Consider the following 15,530-nt stretch of genomic DNA (forward strand, 5'->3'; position numbering starts at 1 on the left):
AAGGGGTGCTGGCGGCAAATCTTTGTATGGAAAACTATAGGAAATTTCATGTAATATTACATTTTGTGTTTTATTACATGACAATAAAAGAATCTTGAATCTTCTACAGCATTTTACTTGGCGAAGCTCTAAAATTTATGGAACAGTATATTTGAGTAGCACTGAAATGTGAGGAGTTAAGCATGATCATTTTTACTATAACTGACATTTCAATATGCTTTGTGGAAGGAAAAGAATCATGGCTTGGATTTTGGAATGACATCTACAAATGTAGTTTAATGATGTGGGTTGATGGACTGAATTATGCAGATTTCATTCAAGAATGGCACATTTCTATCAAGACTTTAACAACAATGCCACACACGCCAATTAATACTTTATCTGAATATCAGACTCTTGTTGAAATCCAGAGCATCTATTTCTTTGTGCAGATGTTCCCAACTTGGAGCCGTCAAAAAAACCTACAGGTAGCTCTGAACAGATATTTATGGCTTCTGAGACCTCATTCATTTGGCTATTCCAATGATGTACTACCAGATAAAGGGCAAAACAATAAAGCTAAAATATTTCAGACTTCATGAGGATTATCCGTTGATTAGAATCAGCGAAGAATGGAAAAAATTGAATCGATGGAAAATTAAAAGTCTTGAATCTATAACTTGCTGAGAGAAATATTTCCATCTGATCTTACAAACAGCTTTAGAGTAATAATTATTGTGTCCTGCTGCAGGTTTTCGAGCTTCAGAACAAGTTGCAAGAAAAGTGCAAAACTGTTGATATTATGTCAGCCCAAATAAGCCACCTTGAGAAAGAGCAAAGTAAATTTGCACAGCTCGCAAGTAAGAATGAAAGTCGACTTGGACACATGCAAGTAAGAGCTATCGGCATAGATAAAGAATGCTTTTGTATTTGCAGATTTGTGTGATTGGAAATATCTTGGTTTATTATGTGATTACATGTAAAGTGTTGAGTAATGATGCCAAAATAATATAAAATATATTGGGAATTTGACCTTTATTTGCAGGTTAGTCCTCATGCATCTATTTTGGATCATTAAAATGATCAGTTTCTAAAAGCAATGATGAGAAGATCTGTGAGTGAACTATAATGTAACTGAGAAAAGACTGGAAAGTTTTAATCCAGAAAGGATTAAAAGGAGTTTGTACATTCTCACAGTGTCTATGTGGGTTTTCTCTGGGGTGTGGGGGGGGGGGGGGAAAGGAAGTGGTCCAGTTTCCTTCCACCCTTCAAAAATGTACCAGGGTGTAATTTGAGTGGCACAGATTTGTAGGGCCGAATTGACCTACAATGCTGTATGCTGTATGTCTACTTAAAAATTTTAAATGTGTAATGCCACGATGTCCAGGCCATCGTGCAAACAAGTCTCCCCTCCATTTCCCACTGCTTTGGGATAGCAGCCAATTTAATAAAAGTCTCTTCCAACCCCATTCACTCTCTCTTCTCTCCTCTCCTGTCAGTCAGAAGCTCCATGGGTTTGAAAACACGTACCACCAGATTCAAGGATGGCTTCTTTCTGCTGTTATCAGTCTGTGAAGGATGATTTCTTGATCTCACAAACCCACCTCATTGTGGCCCTTGCACTTTCTCTGTCACATGATATTCTGCATTGTTTTTCTCTCTTGCATCTCTTTTGTGCTTGTCTGTGGATTGCTTTGACTGGATGGCACACTTTTTTTATTTTAATGATAATAAATTCATATGGATCCAGGAGCTTCTGTGTTGTCTTTTCTTGATTTCCTTGTTTACAATGAAGGGCTTTGCCATTATTTTTGAAGTAATCATTGCCAGTCTCACACTCAGCTGCCAGGCATACTCTCCTTCTTGGTGAAATCATTTGCCTTAAACATTAGACATGTAACAAGGTTACAGCTTTGCCTTCGCACAATTTGCTGGAGGATCTCAGCGGGATGAGCAGCATCATTGGGAGAGAAAGATCCCTCTGAACTCCTCCAGCAGGTTGAGGGCTTCTCCAGATTCCAGCATCTGGAATCACTACTTTGCCTTATCATCGACAACTTTGGATTTAAATTTAACAGGCCCTTTCGGCCCATGAGTTCATGCCACTCAATTAACCTACAATCCCTGATACATTTTGAAGGAAGGGAGGAAACCAGAGCACCAGGAGCAAACCCACGCGCACATTGAGAGAACGTACAAACTCCTCACAGATAGCATGGGATTCAAACCCTAGTCCCAGTTGCTGGTACTGTAACAGCATTGTGCTAATGGCCATGCTAACTGTGCCACCCAGATGCTTGAAATTTTAAATTCCAGGTCTTCATGTCCATGACCTCAGTATGGATGATTGTATCAAATGTAATATCCAGATGTTGTTGTTGTTTATTTTCTGTAGAAAATGTTGGCTAGTCAGACAGATAAGCTGATGAATATTGACCAAACATCACAGCAGGCATACCAGAGACAGGAGGAAATGTCTCGAGATGCCAAAACTCTGAGAGAATCTGTTGACCACCTCTATTCTCGAATTAGACAACTGGAATTGCCTGGCAGAACTGTTGGGCCAGGCACAGGAGCTGCTAATTTGAGTAAGTACAAAACTTGTACAGTCTGTAACATAAAATAGGCATCTAAATATGGGGGCAGTATTACTTGTCCCCTTCATGAAAGGCTGCTTGCAGGACAACTTGTGAACATGCAATGTTTCAGCAGAATGAAGAATGATAACTAAAATCATTACATATTTCAATATTTTCAAGCTGGAGAGTTTGGAGCAAGTCAGAAAGGAGAACCAGAAGAAAATAGGCCTTGTGTGGTAGGTGGAGGGATGTGGGTGGCTGAAGTAGCCAGTCTTATTAGAAGTTCAAGGTGGCCACTTGTTGGAGCAAATATAGAGGTTTCAGAAGATTTCAATTGAGAAAATGAAGCTAGAATTATTTTTGCATTCCAGGATGGAACGGATCTAATGGACAGATTTGCCAGGAATGAATAGACTTCAGTTAAGTTTTGAGACCTAGCTGATTATCACAAAGTCTAGTTGATATGCCTTCGACCTAAACCCACTTAATTTCAGGTGTCAGAAATTATTCATTTCCCCAATTCATGTTTCATCTCCATTATAATCTGTTCAAACTCGTATGAAAATCCCATCTATCATCCATTCTCGACCCTATCCTTATCAAGCTGTTAAGCGTCTAACATTCTTGCCTGGCCTCCTGTGGCCATGCCAAGTAAACCTTTCTTTCCTTGGGTGTAGTTGTATTCTTCTTTAAAATGTTCCATCAACCATTCCAAAAAGCCTAACTTCTCACTGAATTTCCTGACTATCACGCTTCTTGAGAACTTCTGAGGTTTATCTGTTCAAAAGCTTGGAATTGCACCGGGCTCTCAGATGCCGTCCAGTAATGGAGATGGTCTTACTATAAATATGAATGTTTCTACCTCCAGTAATATTGTCTAGACCTGTCCCTACCTTGGCTTTCCAGTGGTTGAATTTTTTTTTTTTTGTCCCTTCAGTTACTGCTAGAGGTGGGGAGTCTAAAACCAGGGAAGATGGATTTAAGGTTGGAGAAGAAAGACTTAAAGGGAATCTGAGGGGCAAGAGGTTGATGGGTAGATAGAACAAGCTACCAGATGAGGCAGGTACAAAGACAGTGTTTAAAAAGCATTTGAAAAAGTCTGTGGATAAGAACGGGAATATAGACCAAATGGGATTTGTGTAGATAGTCACCGCTTTGCGGAAACTGCCAAAATGTTTGGCCTGGAAGTCAGCCTGAAGAAAACTGAGGTCCTCCATCAGCCAGCTCCCCACCATGATTACCAGCCCCCCCACATCTCCATCGGGCACACAAAACTCAAAACGGTCAACCAGTTTACCAATCTCGGCTGCACCATTTCATCAGATGCAAGGATCGACAATGAGATAGACAACAGACTCGCCAAGGCAAATAGCGCCTTTGGAAGACTACACAAAAGAGTCTGGAAAAACAACCAAATGAAAAACCTCACAAAGATAAGCGTATACAGAGCCGTTGTCATACCCACACTCCTGTTCGGCTCCGAATCATGGGTCCTCTACCGGCACCACCTACGGCTCCTAGAAACGCTTCCACCAGCGTTGTCTCCGCTCCATCCTCAACATCCATTGGAGCGCTTACATCCCTAACGTCGAAGTACTCGAGATGGCAGAGGTCGACAGCATCGAGTCCACGCTGCTGAAGATCCAGCTGCGCTGGATGGGTCACGTCTTCAGAATGGAGGACCATCGCCTTCCCAAGATCGTGTTATATGGCGAGCTCTCCACTGGCCACCGTGACAGAGGTGCACCAAAGAAAAGGTACAAGGACTGCCTAAAGAAATCTCTTGGTGCCTGCCACATTGACCACCGCCAGTGGGCTGATAACGCCTCAAACCGTGCATCTTGGCGCCTCACAGTTTGGCGGGCAGCAACATCCTTTGAAGAAGACCGCAGAGCCCACCTCACTGACAAAAGGCAAAGGAGGAAAAACCCAACACCCAACCCCAACCAACCAATTTTCCCCTGCAACCGCTGCAATCGTGTCTGCCTGTCCCGCATCGGACTTGTCAGCCACAAACGAGCCTGCAGCTGACGTGGACTTTTTACCCCCTCCATAAATCTTCGTCCGCGAAGCCAAGCCAAAGAAAGAAGATAGTCACCTCAGTTAGCATAGGCAAGTTGGGCCGAATGGCTTGTTTCCATGCTGCACAAATTTATGCCTCTGATCACATTCCCTTCAGCAATCCTGTTTGTACCTTGTGGACCTACATTGCCTCCCAAATGAACCATGCCTTGATTTTTAAAATTCTCTGGCTTTGTCCCTGACTTTCTCTGCAATCTTCCCCCTGCACTCCATCAGATACCCACGCTCTTTCAGCTCTGGCCTTTTAATTTGAGCCAATTGTTTGGTCATTGTCCCTGAAGACATGCACTGAAGCAGCAGACTTTGGAATTCCCTCTTGTCCCCTGCATTTCTCCTTTAAAACCTGCTCTTGAATTAAGGTTTTGCACATACTATATGTCCCAATATCATCTTCAATGACTCACTATCAAATCCTGTTTTGCTCGTTACTAGAAAGTACAGGTTGAAACTACTTTTATTTGAAGCCCAAACGCTGCCACAGCAATAGTAATAATAAAGTGGCTTTTAATATACAACTTTATTGGCCTGTGTCACTAGTCTTGAGCAAGTTATGGCCAGTGAAACAATGCAACACAAAGAACCTTATCATATTTAAAATTCATTGGTTGCAAACAAACTGCAGAATCAAGTAAATAATGATGTTGCAAAATGACTGGGTTCCAATAAAACCTTTATCTTTTTGTCTTGCAGCTGATTTAAGTAACCAGTTAAAGAGGTTTGACAGCCTGTTGAGTGTCCATGATGTGAGGCTGGCAGATATGGACCTACGTTTTCAGCTCTTAGAAACTGTAAGCTACAATGGTAAACTAATTTGGAAGATTCGAGATTACAAACGGCGAAAACAGGAGGCTGTTAGTGGAAAAACATTGTCCTTGTATAGCCAGCCATTTTACACAGGATACTTTGGCTACAAGATGTGTGCTCGAGTTTATCTCAATGGAGATGGGATGGGCAAAGGAACACATCTGTCACTCTTCTTTGTCGTCATGCGAGGAGAATATGATGCACTATTACCTTGGCCCTTTAAACAAAAAGTAACGTTGATGCTGTTGGATCAAGGGCCAGCCAATCACCATTTGAATGATGCCTTTAAACCAGATCCCAACAGCAGTAGTTTTAAACAACCAGTATCGGAGATGAATATTGCTTCAGGCTGCCCCCTCTTTGTTGCACAGCCTGTCCTAGAAAGTGGGACATATATTAAAGATGACACTATCTTTATTAAAGTAGTCGTTGATACTTCAGACATGCCAGACCCATGATCTGAAAATGTATCCACCGCAAGGGGAATAAAGTTTGCAAAACAGGGTCCACACGATGGAGTACAGCTTTGTTGATCTATTTCAACATCAGGACGTTCCTCACAGCTGGTCGCCAAGGGCAAGAATGGTTCACAACCATATGAAGGCCAAGGAGTTTGCCTCTCACAACAAAGGAGGTTGTACTGTAACAACACCGATAACTTTCTGGTATTTGATGGGGATTGTTCATTCTGTGGGGCACTTCAGGAGTGTTTTAGAGCACAAGAATCTGCTGAAAAGTTGGCAGACACCATTGACTCTCCAATCCATGATGGAAATGCAGCTGGAATGTGCAAAGTGTTGTAATAACAACTTGTATTTATATCGGCACCTTTTGACAGATTAAAACCTCCCAAGGTGTTTCTCGAGAATGTTTAGCAAGCAGCATTTGTCACTGAGCCATATATTAGGCAAAATGACCAAAGGCTTGGTCAAAGTTATTTTATTTGTTAGCATTAGAGTCTGGATTCTTTGAGCTTCAATGTGGAGGCCAAAATGTGCTCTACATCCTTTTTTTTCTTGCTTCACGTGAAGTTAGATAAGTTACGATGATGGGAATCTCCAAAGTTGCAACAGTATGACTCCAAGTCATTATCAGTAAAATTCCCCATCATTTTTTGCAAATCTATTTAGTTGGGCTCATGAGGTTTTGGCAGATTGGGGACAGAGAGGGAAGCTTGCAAGATATGACTGAGTCAAACAGCTTCTTCCTGTTTTGTGAACTCATTCCTGCAAGGTTTTCTTTTTAAAAAAAGCTCAATTAGTTGGAAAATGTAAATGTGATGACATAGTTTCTAAGTATAATACTTGTGCATATTATCCTCCACCATTTTTATTCTCATCAGTCATAGTTTTTTGGGGTAAAAATAGCAGGCAGTGAAAAAGACTGATCTGTATTTTAAGCATTGTTTTCACAACCTAAAGATTTTAATGTTTAGGGAGCATTTTTGACCTGAAGTCACTGTTGCAATGTTGGGAAAGCAGCAACTAACTTACACCCAGGAAGTTCCCACATGAGAATGATCAGGTAATTTGTTTGTACTTGATAGATGAATGAGGGGCAAATATTGCCCAAATGCAGTGCCCTCTTTTTGAATTAGGGTCATGGGATATTTGTATGTTCACCCAAGAAAGAAAATTGAGGCTTCGTGCATTCAGGGGACAGCACTGCAGTGTCAGCATAGATTTTGTGCTCAAGAATATGGAATGGATCAAAACCTCTGACTCAAATGTCACACGCCTCTCACCAGCTCAGCCATAGTAGAAATGCAGTGATATAATTAATTTCATTATTCAATAGTACCAAATTTCAGTTTAAGATTGATCATTCATGGATCAATATTGTCTTCCTTGCCCAAACTATTAAAATCTCTCTGTGAAGAAATCCAAAAGCAAACCAATTTCCTATAACTTGTGTTTAGAAAACCCAGCGCTACTACCATGGTAGTCTATGGAAGAAGGCTGAACCGTATGTGGGAAAATGAAAAGACTGAGGTGTGAAGGATTAAGGCACCTGACTATAAAGTCCATTTTCATCAAATGTCGGCAATATTCAGTAGAGTTCTTGTTTGTATTAAAGTAGAAACAAAAAGAGATGCCCATTCAGTTTCAATGCTGAATGAATAAATACGCTCCATATTAAGGTACAACACCTTTAAACCAGAAAGCTTCTCAGATCGATCCTTGATTAATGCTATATTTAAATAACAGCACACACCAGTGGGTAGTACTATCTCCAGCCTGGAAAAGTAAATATATTGATCCAGTAGAAAATGAACACTCTTTTCACTGTGAAATAGTCCGCTGAGACTCCCAGACCAAGGCTTCATCAAGATTAGGCATTGAGTGTGTCAGGTGTATGGTCATAGCAAGTAAGATCCATCATCTTCACTGGTAGAGAAAATCTTTAAATTCCATTGTTGACTTTGGGTACTTTCAACACAAGTTGGAATGGTAGTGGGAAAGGGTAGAAATGAAAGGATTGGTCTCCTACAATATTATACTGAAAATTCAGGAGTATTGAGAGGGGAAAGTTTAAATCTGTTTTCTTCAGATCTGGTTCTGTGTGGTTGGTGATGGTATTTTACTATTAGCTATTGTAACTTGCTCAGGTTTAATGGAAGCGTAGCCTTTAGACGATTACAAGACCTAAAGTTGATTTTAAATATTGTAATGATTTTCGAAACGAGGCTTGGCTCTGAAAACTGCAGGTGTCATTCCAGATCAATAATTAATGATTGAATTTATTCCAATTTGAAATTGCATTGAAGAGTTCAAAGAAGGTTGATCCAAATTATCCACAATAACAAATGTTTGCATTGCTCAATACAGACTTGGAAGTGAGCTGTGATGTTAACATTGCTATGCAAACCAGGGATTTGCTTACAGTCTGACGTTCATATCCTGATTAAAGGAATAGATTTTGGAGATTTCTGTTAGCTCTCTAATGTTATTTTAATTTTTTTTGTAGTGAAAGAGTTGTAACAGTAAGTGGTTACATTGATATTTGTTAAATTCGTTTCCAAAAAATGAACTTTTCGCATATACCTTATAAAAGCAACCTCTAAAGTGGCAGCAAAACAAAAATGGATTTAGTATGGAATTAGATGGATTAATTGCTGGACATATGACAAGTTAAGAAATGAAAGCTGGCATGATGGAGTCTAAACCAAATCAACCAGTGTGAAATGAGAAGGCGATCCAGACTTGTTGTTCTCCTGGACATTGCATTTGATACCAAAAGTCTAGAAACCACAATCATTTCAAGTCAATGCATCCTTTTCAATTTTTAGAATTAATTTATTAGAAATTGTTATTATAATGTTTACCTTATAACTAATGTAACCTCAAATTCTGTTTTCCTTTTGTGAAAAGAATATTATTTAATGGCTGACATGTTTGGTTGGCTGAGTGTATGTGTGCGCGCACGCGCGCGTGTGTGTGTGTGTATTTTATTTCAGTTATTCAGATGGGAGGGCACCAGTGAAGTTGCATTTTTGTAAGGGCTTTTTTCAGTGTATGTTGAAACCTTGATTTCTTTGAGATGATGTGTTTGAGTATCTACAAGGTTTTTGTCCTATTCTGGAGAAACAGCATTTCAATAAATACAGTCGTACCTCAGAAGTACTTTTCTATTTGATAATGTTCCTTGGAAACAGTATAGTGACAAATGCTTGCAGTTGATGGTTCTTTTAACACAGAAGAGCATCTCAACTTTTCACAGGAGTGTTGGCAAACAAAATTTAACACAAAACCATGTGTTTGGGCAAATGTCCTAATTCTTGCACAAAAAAGTGTTGTGAGGACATCTTAAAGAAGGAAACAGTTTTATGGTTAGGTCTGTTGAATGAAATATGGGTTGTGATTTTAGGCAGATGTTTCACTTACTAGTGGAATTCCATAGGGTCCAGTAATGGGTGTTGAGGTGTTTCACATTTGTATTGATGATTTTGGACGAAAGGTGAGAAGGCAAAGTTTCTGGATTTGCTGATTAAAAGACAGACAGGAAGATTATCAGAGAGGAGGATCGATGGAGATTGCAAAGTGATGAAGGAATTGTAGCTGGATTAAAAGATGGTAGATGGTGGACTATGTGGGAAAGTGCAAGGTTAGTTGGTTTGGTAGATAGAATTGAAAAGTAAAATACATCCCTATGTGGTGAGAAACTGGTGAGTGGAGCATGCACAAAATAAATACACAGGGACAACAAAGAGTTAGGAAGAGAAATGAAATGCTGAGCTTTGTTAGAATATTGCTATACTTAAGTAAGAAATTGCTACTGAGATGCACAAGTTTTACTGAGGTCTTGTGATATGAAGATAGGTGAAGGAGCAGTTAATGTTGAGGAAAGAGGAAGGCTGCAGAAAGACTGATTAGGAGAATTGGCAAAGAAATGGCAATGAAATACAACATTGGAAAGTGCGTGCACTTTGGTGGAAGAAATAAACAAGCGGACCATTTTCTAAATGGGAAGAAAATTGAAAATACCCAGATGCAAAGGGATCTGGGAGATCCTGTGCGGGATAACGTGAAAGTTGAGACTGTGGTGAAGAAGGCAAATGTAATGCTGGCATTCATGTCAAGAGGAATAGAATGTTCAAAAGATCATTTATTTATTTCCCGAAAAACAATTTTCTATTCTTTTGATCCCTTTTTCTCTCCCATTCTCTAAAGGAAAGGTTATCTATTGTACAAATGAAGGAAAAATATGGTATAACTCACGGTACAATGTTTGCATACCACCAACTGAAAACCTACTTGAAGGACAAATTGGGAAGCAGACTGAGGTTACCAGAAGGAAGCAATTTTGAATATGTGATTACATACACAATGATAATTAAAAGATTTATAACAAACATGTACATCAAACTGCAAGAGAAAGAGAACAAGGAAACAAGCTGTAAACCCAAACAAAAATGGGAACAAGATCTAAACATTAAGATAAATAATGAAACATGGGAAAAGCTATGCTCCGGAACTATGAGAAATACAATCAACACAAGGTTACGCATGATACAATATAATTGGTTACACAGGCTATACACCACGCCCCAAAAGTTAAATAAATGGGACCCAACAGTATCAGATAGATGTTTTCGCTGTAAGAAGGAAACGGGAACAACAGTACATGCAATTTGGGCATGTGAGAAAGTGGAAAAGTTTTGGGAAGATCTAAATCAGGTATTAAATAAAATCACAAAAAGCAACATACCAAAAAATCTGGAGATCTTTCTTCTAAGTAATATAAGAAGTAAAGAACTTGGACTCGATTTGGATGGAGCACAAAAAAGATTTATTATGATAGCCTTAGCTGTAGCAAAAAAATGTATAATGTCAACCTGGAAATTAGAAGATAGCCTGAGAATACAGCAATGGTACATAGAAATGAATAAATGTATTCCATTGGAAAAAAATAACATATAATTTAAGAAATAACATCATACTTTTCAAACAAATTTGGGAACCGTACATGGAACACAACAAAGAAGTCCTACCTCGGACCTCCACCGCCTAAAATGAGAGGAGAAGAAGACGAAATGAACTAACCCAGTATGTAAAAGTAGAAGACACAAATTTCTTGTTTATTTTCATTGTGTGATGACATTGTTTAATGGTTTTAATGTATCATATAGGTTGAACGTTGAGTGGGTGGGGAGGTGGTGGGGAAAGGAGGGGGGAAAAGGGGAGAAAATGACACTGTATATTCAAGAGGGAAATGTTTGTGTGTATTTTGGTTAGTATGGTCCATAGTGTGAAAAATAAAAATTAAACAAAAAGAGGAATAGAATGTAAGAGCAGGGATGTGATGTTGAGGCTTTATAAGGCACTGTTGAGACCTCACGGAGTATTATGAGCAATTTTGGTCTCATTTAAAAAAGGATATGCTAATGTTAGACAGAGTTCAGAGGAGGTGCACAAGGATTATTCCAGGAATGAAAGGATTATCATATGAGAAATGCTTGACAGCTCTTGGCCTACACTCATTGAAATTTAGAAGAATGAGGGGGGGAGGGTCCTCAATTAAACATTGTGAATGTTGAAAGACATGGACAGAGTAGACGTAGAAAGGTTGTTTCCCATGGTACGCGAGTCTAGAACAGGAGGGCACAACTTCAGGATCAAAGGGTATCCACTAAGAAAAGAGATGCAAAGAAATTTCTTCAGCCAGAGGGTGGTGAATCTGGAATTTGTTGCCACAGGTGGTTGTGGAGGCCAAGTCTTTGGCGTATTTAAGGCAGAGATTGACAGGGCATCAAAGGTTATGGGGAGTGGGACTGTGAGGGACTGATATTATTGATCCCAAGAGACTATTTTTTCTCTCTTGAGACACTAGAATTTAAGGTGTAATCTCTAGATAAGGGGTCAGCTAATATCCAAGAATTGGATACATTTTCTTGTGCAGTCAGGGAGCATGAAAATGGACCATTCAGCCATCATGCCCATTCCAACCAACAAACCCCCATCCATCCTAACCCCATCTTCAGGCACTTGCTCTACGGCCTTCTAGACCTGGACAATTCAAGTGCTTGTCCTGGCACTTCTTAAATGCTGACAAAGTTACAGAGGGGTGTAACTCTGAAGTTCTTTACGCCGGAGAACTGTAGGGGCATGGCCATTTGAGCTGGATTTTAAGACACTAAGGGTATTGGAGGAAAGAGGCAAGGTATAGAATCCGCCATCATATTGAATGGTAGATCTGGTTCAAGAAATCTTATGATCTTCACTCCCTGCTATCTCTAAAGCATTTTAATCATACTTCTCAGTGAAGATATTTCCTCTTTATTCATGCAGGACTATTGATTTAAGATTGATCAAAGAATTTCATTTCAGATAGTGTACTTCAGAGATAGTCTTGTACTCTGCCAGGACCTTTGTGCTCTAATCTCTGAAGAAAATCTCAAACTCCAAATTCAGAGGCTGAAGTATTTGGAGTAGAGCTGTATCTGACACCACAAGCATGAAGGTCAACTGTGGTCTTAGGGATGCGGCAAACTGTGCACCCATCACTTTTAAATGAAATGTTGAAAAAATTAATTGAATGCTCATCCTGGCTTAAACTATCATGTAAATGTGACAAATGGTCTCTGCCAAAGGGAGGATAGAGTGGGTGAATGGAGAATGGCCTTTATGCAGAGGTAAAGAATCTTCCTAGTCAGACGTTGGTGAGTCAGATCAGGAAGGGCTCAGGCCTGAAATGTCGGCAATATATCTTTGTCTCATTTGCGCTATGAAAGACCAGTTGAGTTCCTCCAGCATTTCAATGTATTTTTAACTGGAACTTCCTGACGTGACACAAAGCCCTGTCAAATGAAATTGAGCATGTCTCCTACCCTAAAACAAATTGTGTTGCCGCTTTCAGGGAGCTATGGTCTAGTACTTCCAAGATTCCTCTTAATATCCTGCCATTTACTGTGTACTTTCCTTTTGCATTTGACCTGCCAAAGTGCAACACGTCACACTTGTCTGGATTAAATTCCATCTGCCCTCATTTCCAACTGATCTATCTTATGTTGTATGGATCCTTTGATGACAATCCTCAACAACCTCAACAAAACCCACTATTTTTCGGTCAGCAACTTACTAATAATGCCACCCACCTTTTCATTTAAAATCAATAATTTAGATCACAAAAATAGAGATTCCTGCACTGATTCTTGCAGAACCCCTCAGTTCACAGAGCTCCAGTCAGAAAAACACTTATCCATGACTACAGTCTGTGACCAGATATGGTATCATTCAACCCAACTAGCTCACCCTTGCATAGTGGTAAAACACAGGATTCAGTTAACACACAAATGCTGGAGAAACTCAGCAGGTCAAACAGTGCCTTTATTATCTTTACCTTTGCTACATAAAGGTCCCTGCCCAGGGTTCTGCACGTCAACAGAATCACAAACAACAATGAGAAAGCATGTAGCAGGGAGATAGAGCAGCCCTTTGAGTGGTGCGACAGCATCAACCTTACACGCAATGTTAGCAAAAACAAGGAGATGATTGTGGACTTCAGGAGGGAGTCTGGGGAACACGACCCAGTCCTCATCGAGGGCTCAGTAGTGGAGAGGGTCAGGAACTTCAAATTCCTGGGTGTTATCATCTCCGAGGATCTGTCCTGGAGCCTCCATGTTGATGCAATTACAAAGAAGGCCCACCAGCGGCTATACTTTGTGAGGTGTTTGAGGAGATTCGGTAGGTCACTGAAGACTCTCAGGAGCCTCTACAGGTGTACCTTGGAGAGCATACTGGCTGGTTGCATTGCTGTATGGTATAGAGGCATCAAATCTCAGGACAAGAAAAAACTCCAAAAGGTTGTTAACTCGGCCTGCGACAATACAGGCACCAGACCCCACTCTATCAAGGACATCTATATGAGGCAATGTCTTTAAAAAAGCAACCTCTCTCCTTAAAGACCCCCACCACCCAGGGCAGGCCCTCTTCAGCCACCAGAAAAAAAAGATACAGGAGCCTAAAGATGAGCACTCAACGGCACAAGGATAGCTTCTTCCCTGCTGCCATCAGATTCCCGAATAATCAATGAACCAAAGACACTGCCATGCTTTTCATGCGCTACTATATTTATTTTATTTATTTATTGTTGTACGATGATTCACAATATGAAAATATTTTCTCTATGCTGCTGCAAACACCAAATTTCATGACTTGTCCAGGACAATAAATCTTGATTCTGGGTTTGAAAATGAAGAAGACGTTTTTAAATGTTGTTGCTTCCCTGGGTGCCAGTGTTTGTTAGCATGCACAGATGATGATGAGCTGACCAAGCAGGGTGAGAGTTTACGACCTTTGGATGATTTTAGAGTACAACACAAGAGGCCAACATTCGAGTGAAGCATGATAATAATAGCATGAATGTAGATTTCAAAAGAAAATAGCTGAGTGCTACAGAATGAAAAATGCACTGCAGTTATTTACCCACTTTATTCTGGCACGTCATCACAAACCCCTCTGCAATAAGAAGCCTGAGGTCAGGAGATGCAGGGAAACACCAGCACTTGCAGGCCTCCCTCCAGATCACGCACAATCCTGACATTTCTCCATTGTCATTGCATTTGGTTCTGGGGGTACCTTCTCCAAGTAAATTAGGATGAATGGCGACTTTACCTGAAACCTGCACAGAGTAAAATCTATTCTCTGTTAGCAATGGTGATTACACTTAAAATGAGTGTTCTTGCTTGTCCTCGACACTAAACGAACTAGCCACTGAATTTTGAATTTCGTTAAGAGGAGCCAGGGGCTGGATTTAAAAGAATGGTGACCTGCTTCACTGATGCAGCACCTAGTGAGTTTCTGAGGATGACAGTGAGCTGAGGGTTGGTGGAATGTTCCAGAAGTGCTTTACTGATATCAGAGGACATTGCCCCTCTGAAATGGCAAATTGCTTATCACCCTGGTCAGCAGTAAATGATAAAACTAAATTGAACAGAAGAGATGGAACCAGTGCAGAAGAATCTTTCATCCAGAGATCAGAAAGTACCTGGCCAGCCAAGAGTCTTGTGCATTGCATGGCTGCACCCGCAGAACTGTGTTTTTGTCTCATTTGAGACCTTCAGAAGAGGCAAGCGAAAATTAGGGAAGGTTTAATATAACACTCTGCACTGTGGTTCATTACTGGTTAATTGCTGTAATTTACTATGCTTGTTATTTCCAACCACAGATGGGTCAAAGTTTACTGTAAACTGCAAATGAAAATTGCAAGGGTGCAATTCTTGGTCGGTAAAGCAATATGTGGCCAGCACACTTTATCTTCAGTCTGCTATTCCGTAAGTTGTTCCATTTACACTAACTTTAGTATTTGGACAAGTAGTGCAGGAGAAAGGGGTTGGGTTTTATGCCAAAATGAGAAGAATAGAAGAAAATAAAATCCTTGATTGATAAGGGTGCGTGTGTGAATTCACAACTTTGGAATTCTCTTTTTAAAAAAAAAAATGGCGGATCTGTTTCCCATTTGTGCTGTAACATAAAACTAGTGAATTGAACGTTCTAAAGCAAGGGCTTTTGGTTTCTTTTTTTCTTTGCAGGACAGGATTAAAAGTATTAAAGATGGGATTTTAACTTTATTTTGTTCCACCCAATA

At 40.1% G+C, this 15,530-nt stretch overlaps 2 protein-coding genes across 11 annotated transcripts in view; both read left to right on the forward strand.

Annotated features, from left to right (window-relative positions):
- The window catches only part of traf3 (TNF receptor-associated factor 3), a 99,752-nt gene extending 90,688 nt beyond the window's left edge, over positions 1-9,064 (forward strand). For all 7 annotated transcript variants that reach the window (XM_069916467.1, XM_069916468.1, XM_069916463.1 and 4 more), the window contains 3 exons: positions 731-871; positions 2,375-2,567; positions 5,331-9,064. In XM_069916467.1, coding sequence (XP_069772568.1) covers positions 731-871; positions 2,375-2,567; positions 5,331-5,902 — 906 coding nt within the window. In that variant the 3' untranslated portion in view covers positions 5,903-9,064. The remainder of the gene's footprint in view (positions 1-730; positions 872-2,374; positions 2,568-5,330) is intronic.
- A 6,069-nt stretch (positions 9,065-15,133) lies between these two features.
- amn (amnion associated transmembrane protein) overlaps positions 15,134-15,530 on the forward strand; it is a 44,869-nt gene continuing 44,472 nt past the window's right edge. For 2 of the 4 annotated variants that reach the window (XM_069915234.1, XM_069915237.1), the window contains exon 1: positions 15,138-15,216. In XM_069915234.1, the coding sequence (XP_069771335.1) occupies positions 15,180-15,216 (37 nt within the window). In that variant the 5' untranslated portion in view covers positions 15,138-15,179. Of the gene's footprint in view, positions 15,217-15,530 lie in introns of all 4 variants that reach the window. The other 2 variants (XM_069915235.1, XM_069915238.1) reach the window with 2 other exon arrangements.

This window comes from Narcine bancroftii, chromosome 2, assembly GCF_036971445.1.
Source record: "Narcine bancroftii isolate sNarBan1 chromosome 2, sNarBan1.hap1, whole genome shotgun sequence".
NCBI classification, from domain to species: Eukaryota; Metazoa; Chordata; class Chondrichthyes; order Torpediniformes; family Narcinidae; genus Narcine; species Narcine bancroftii.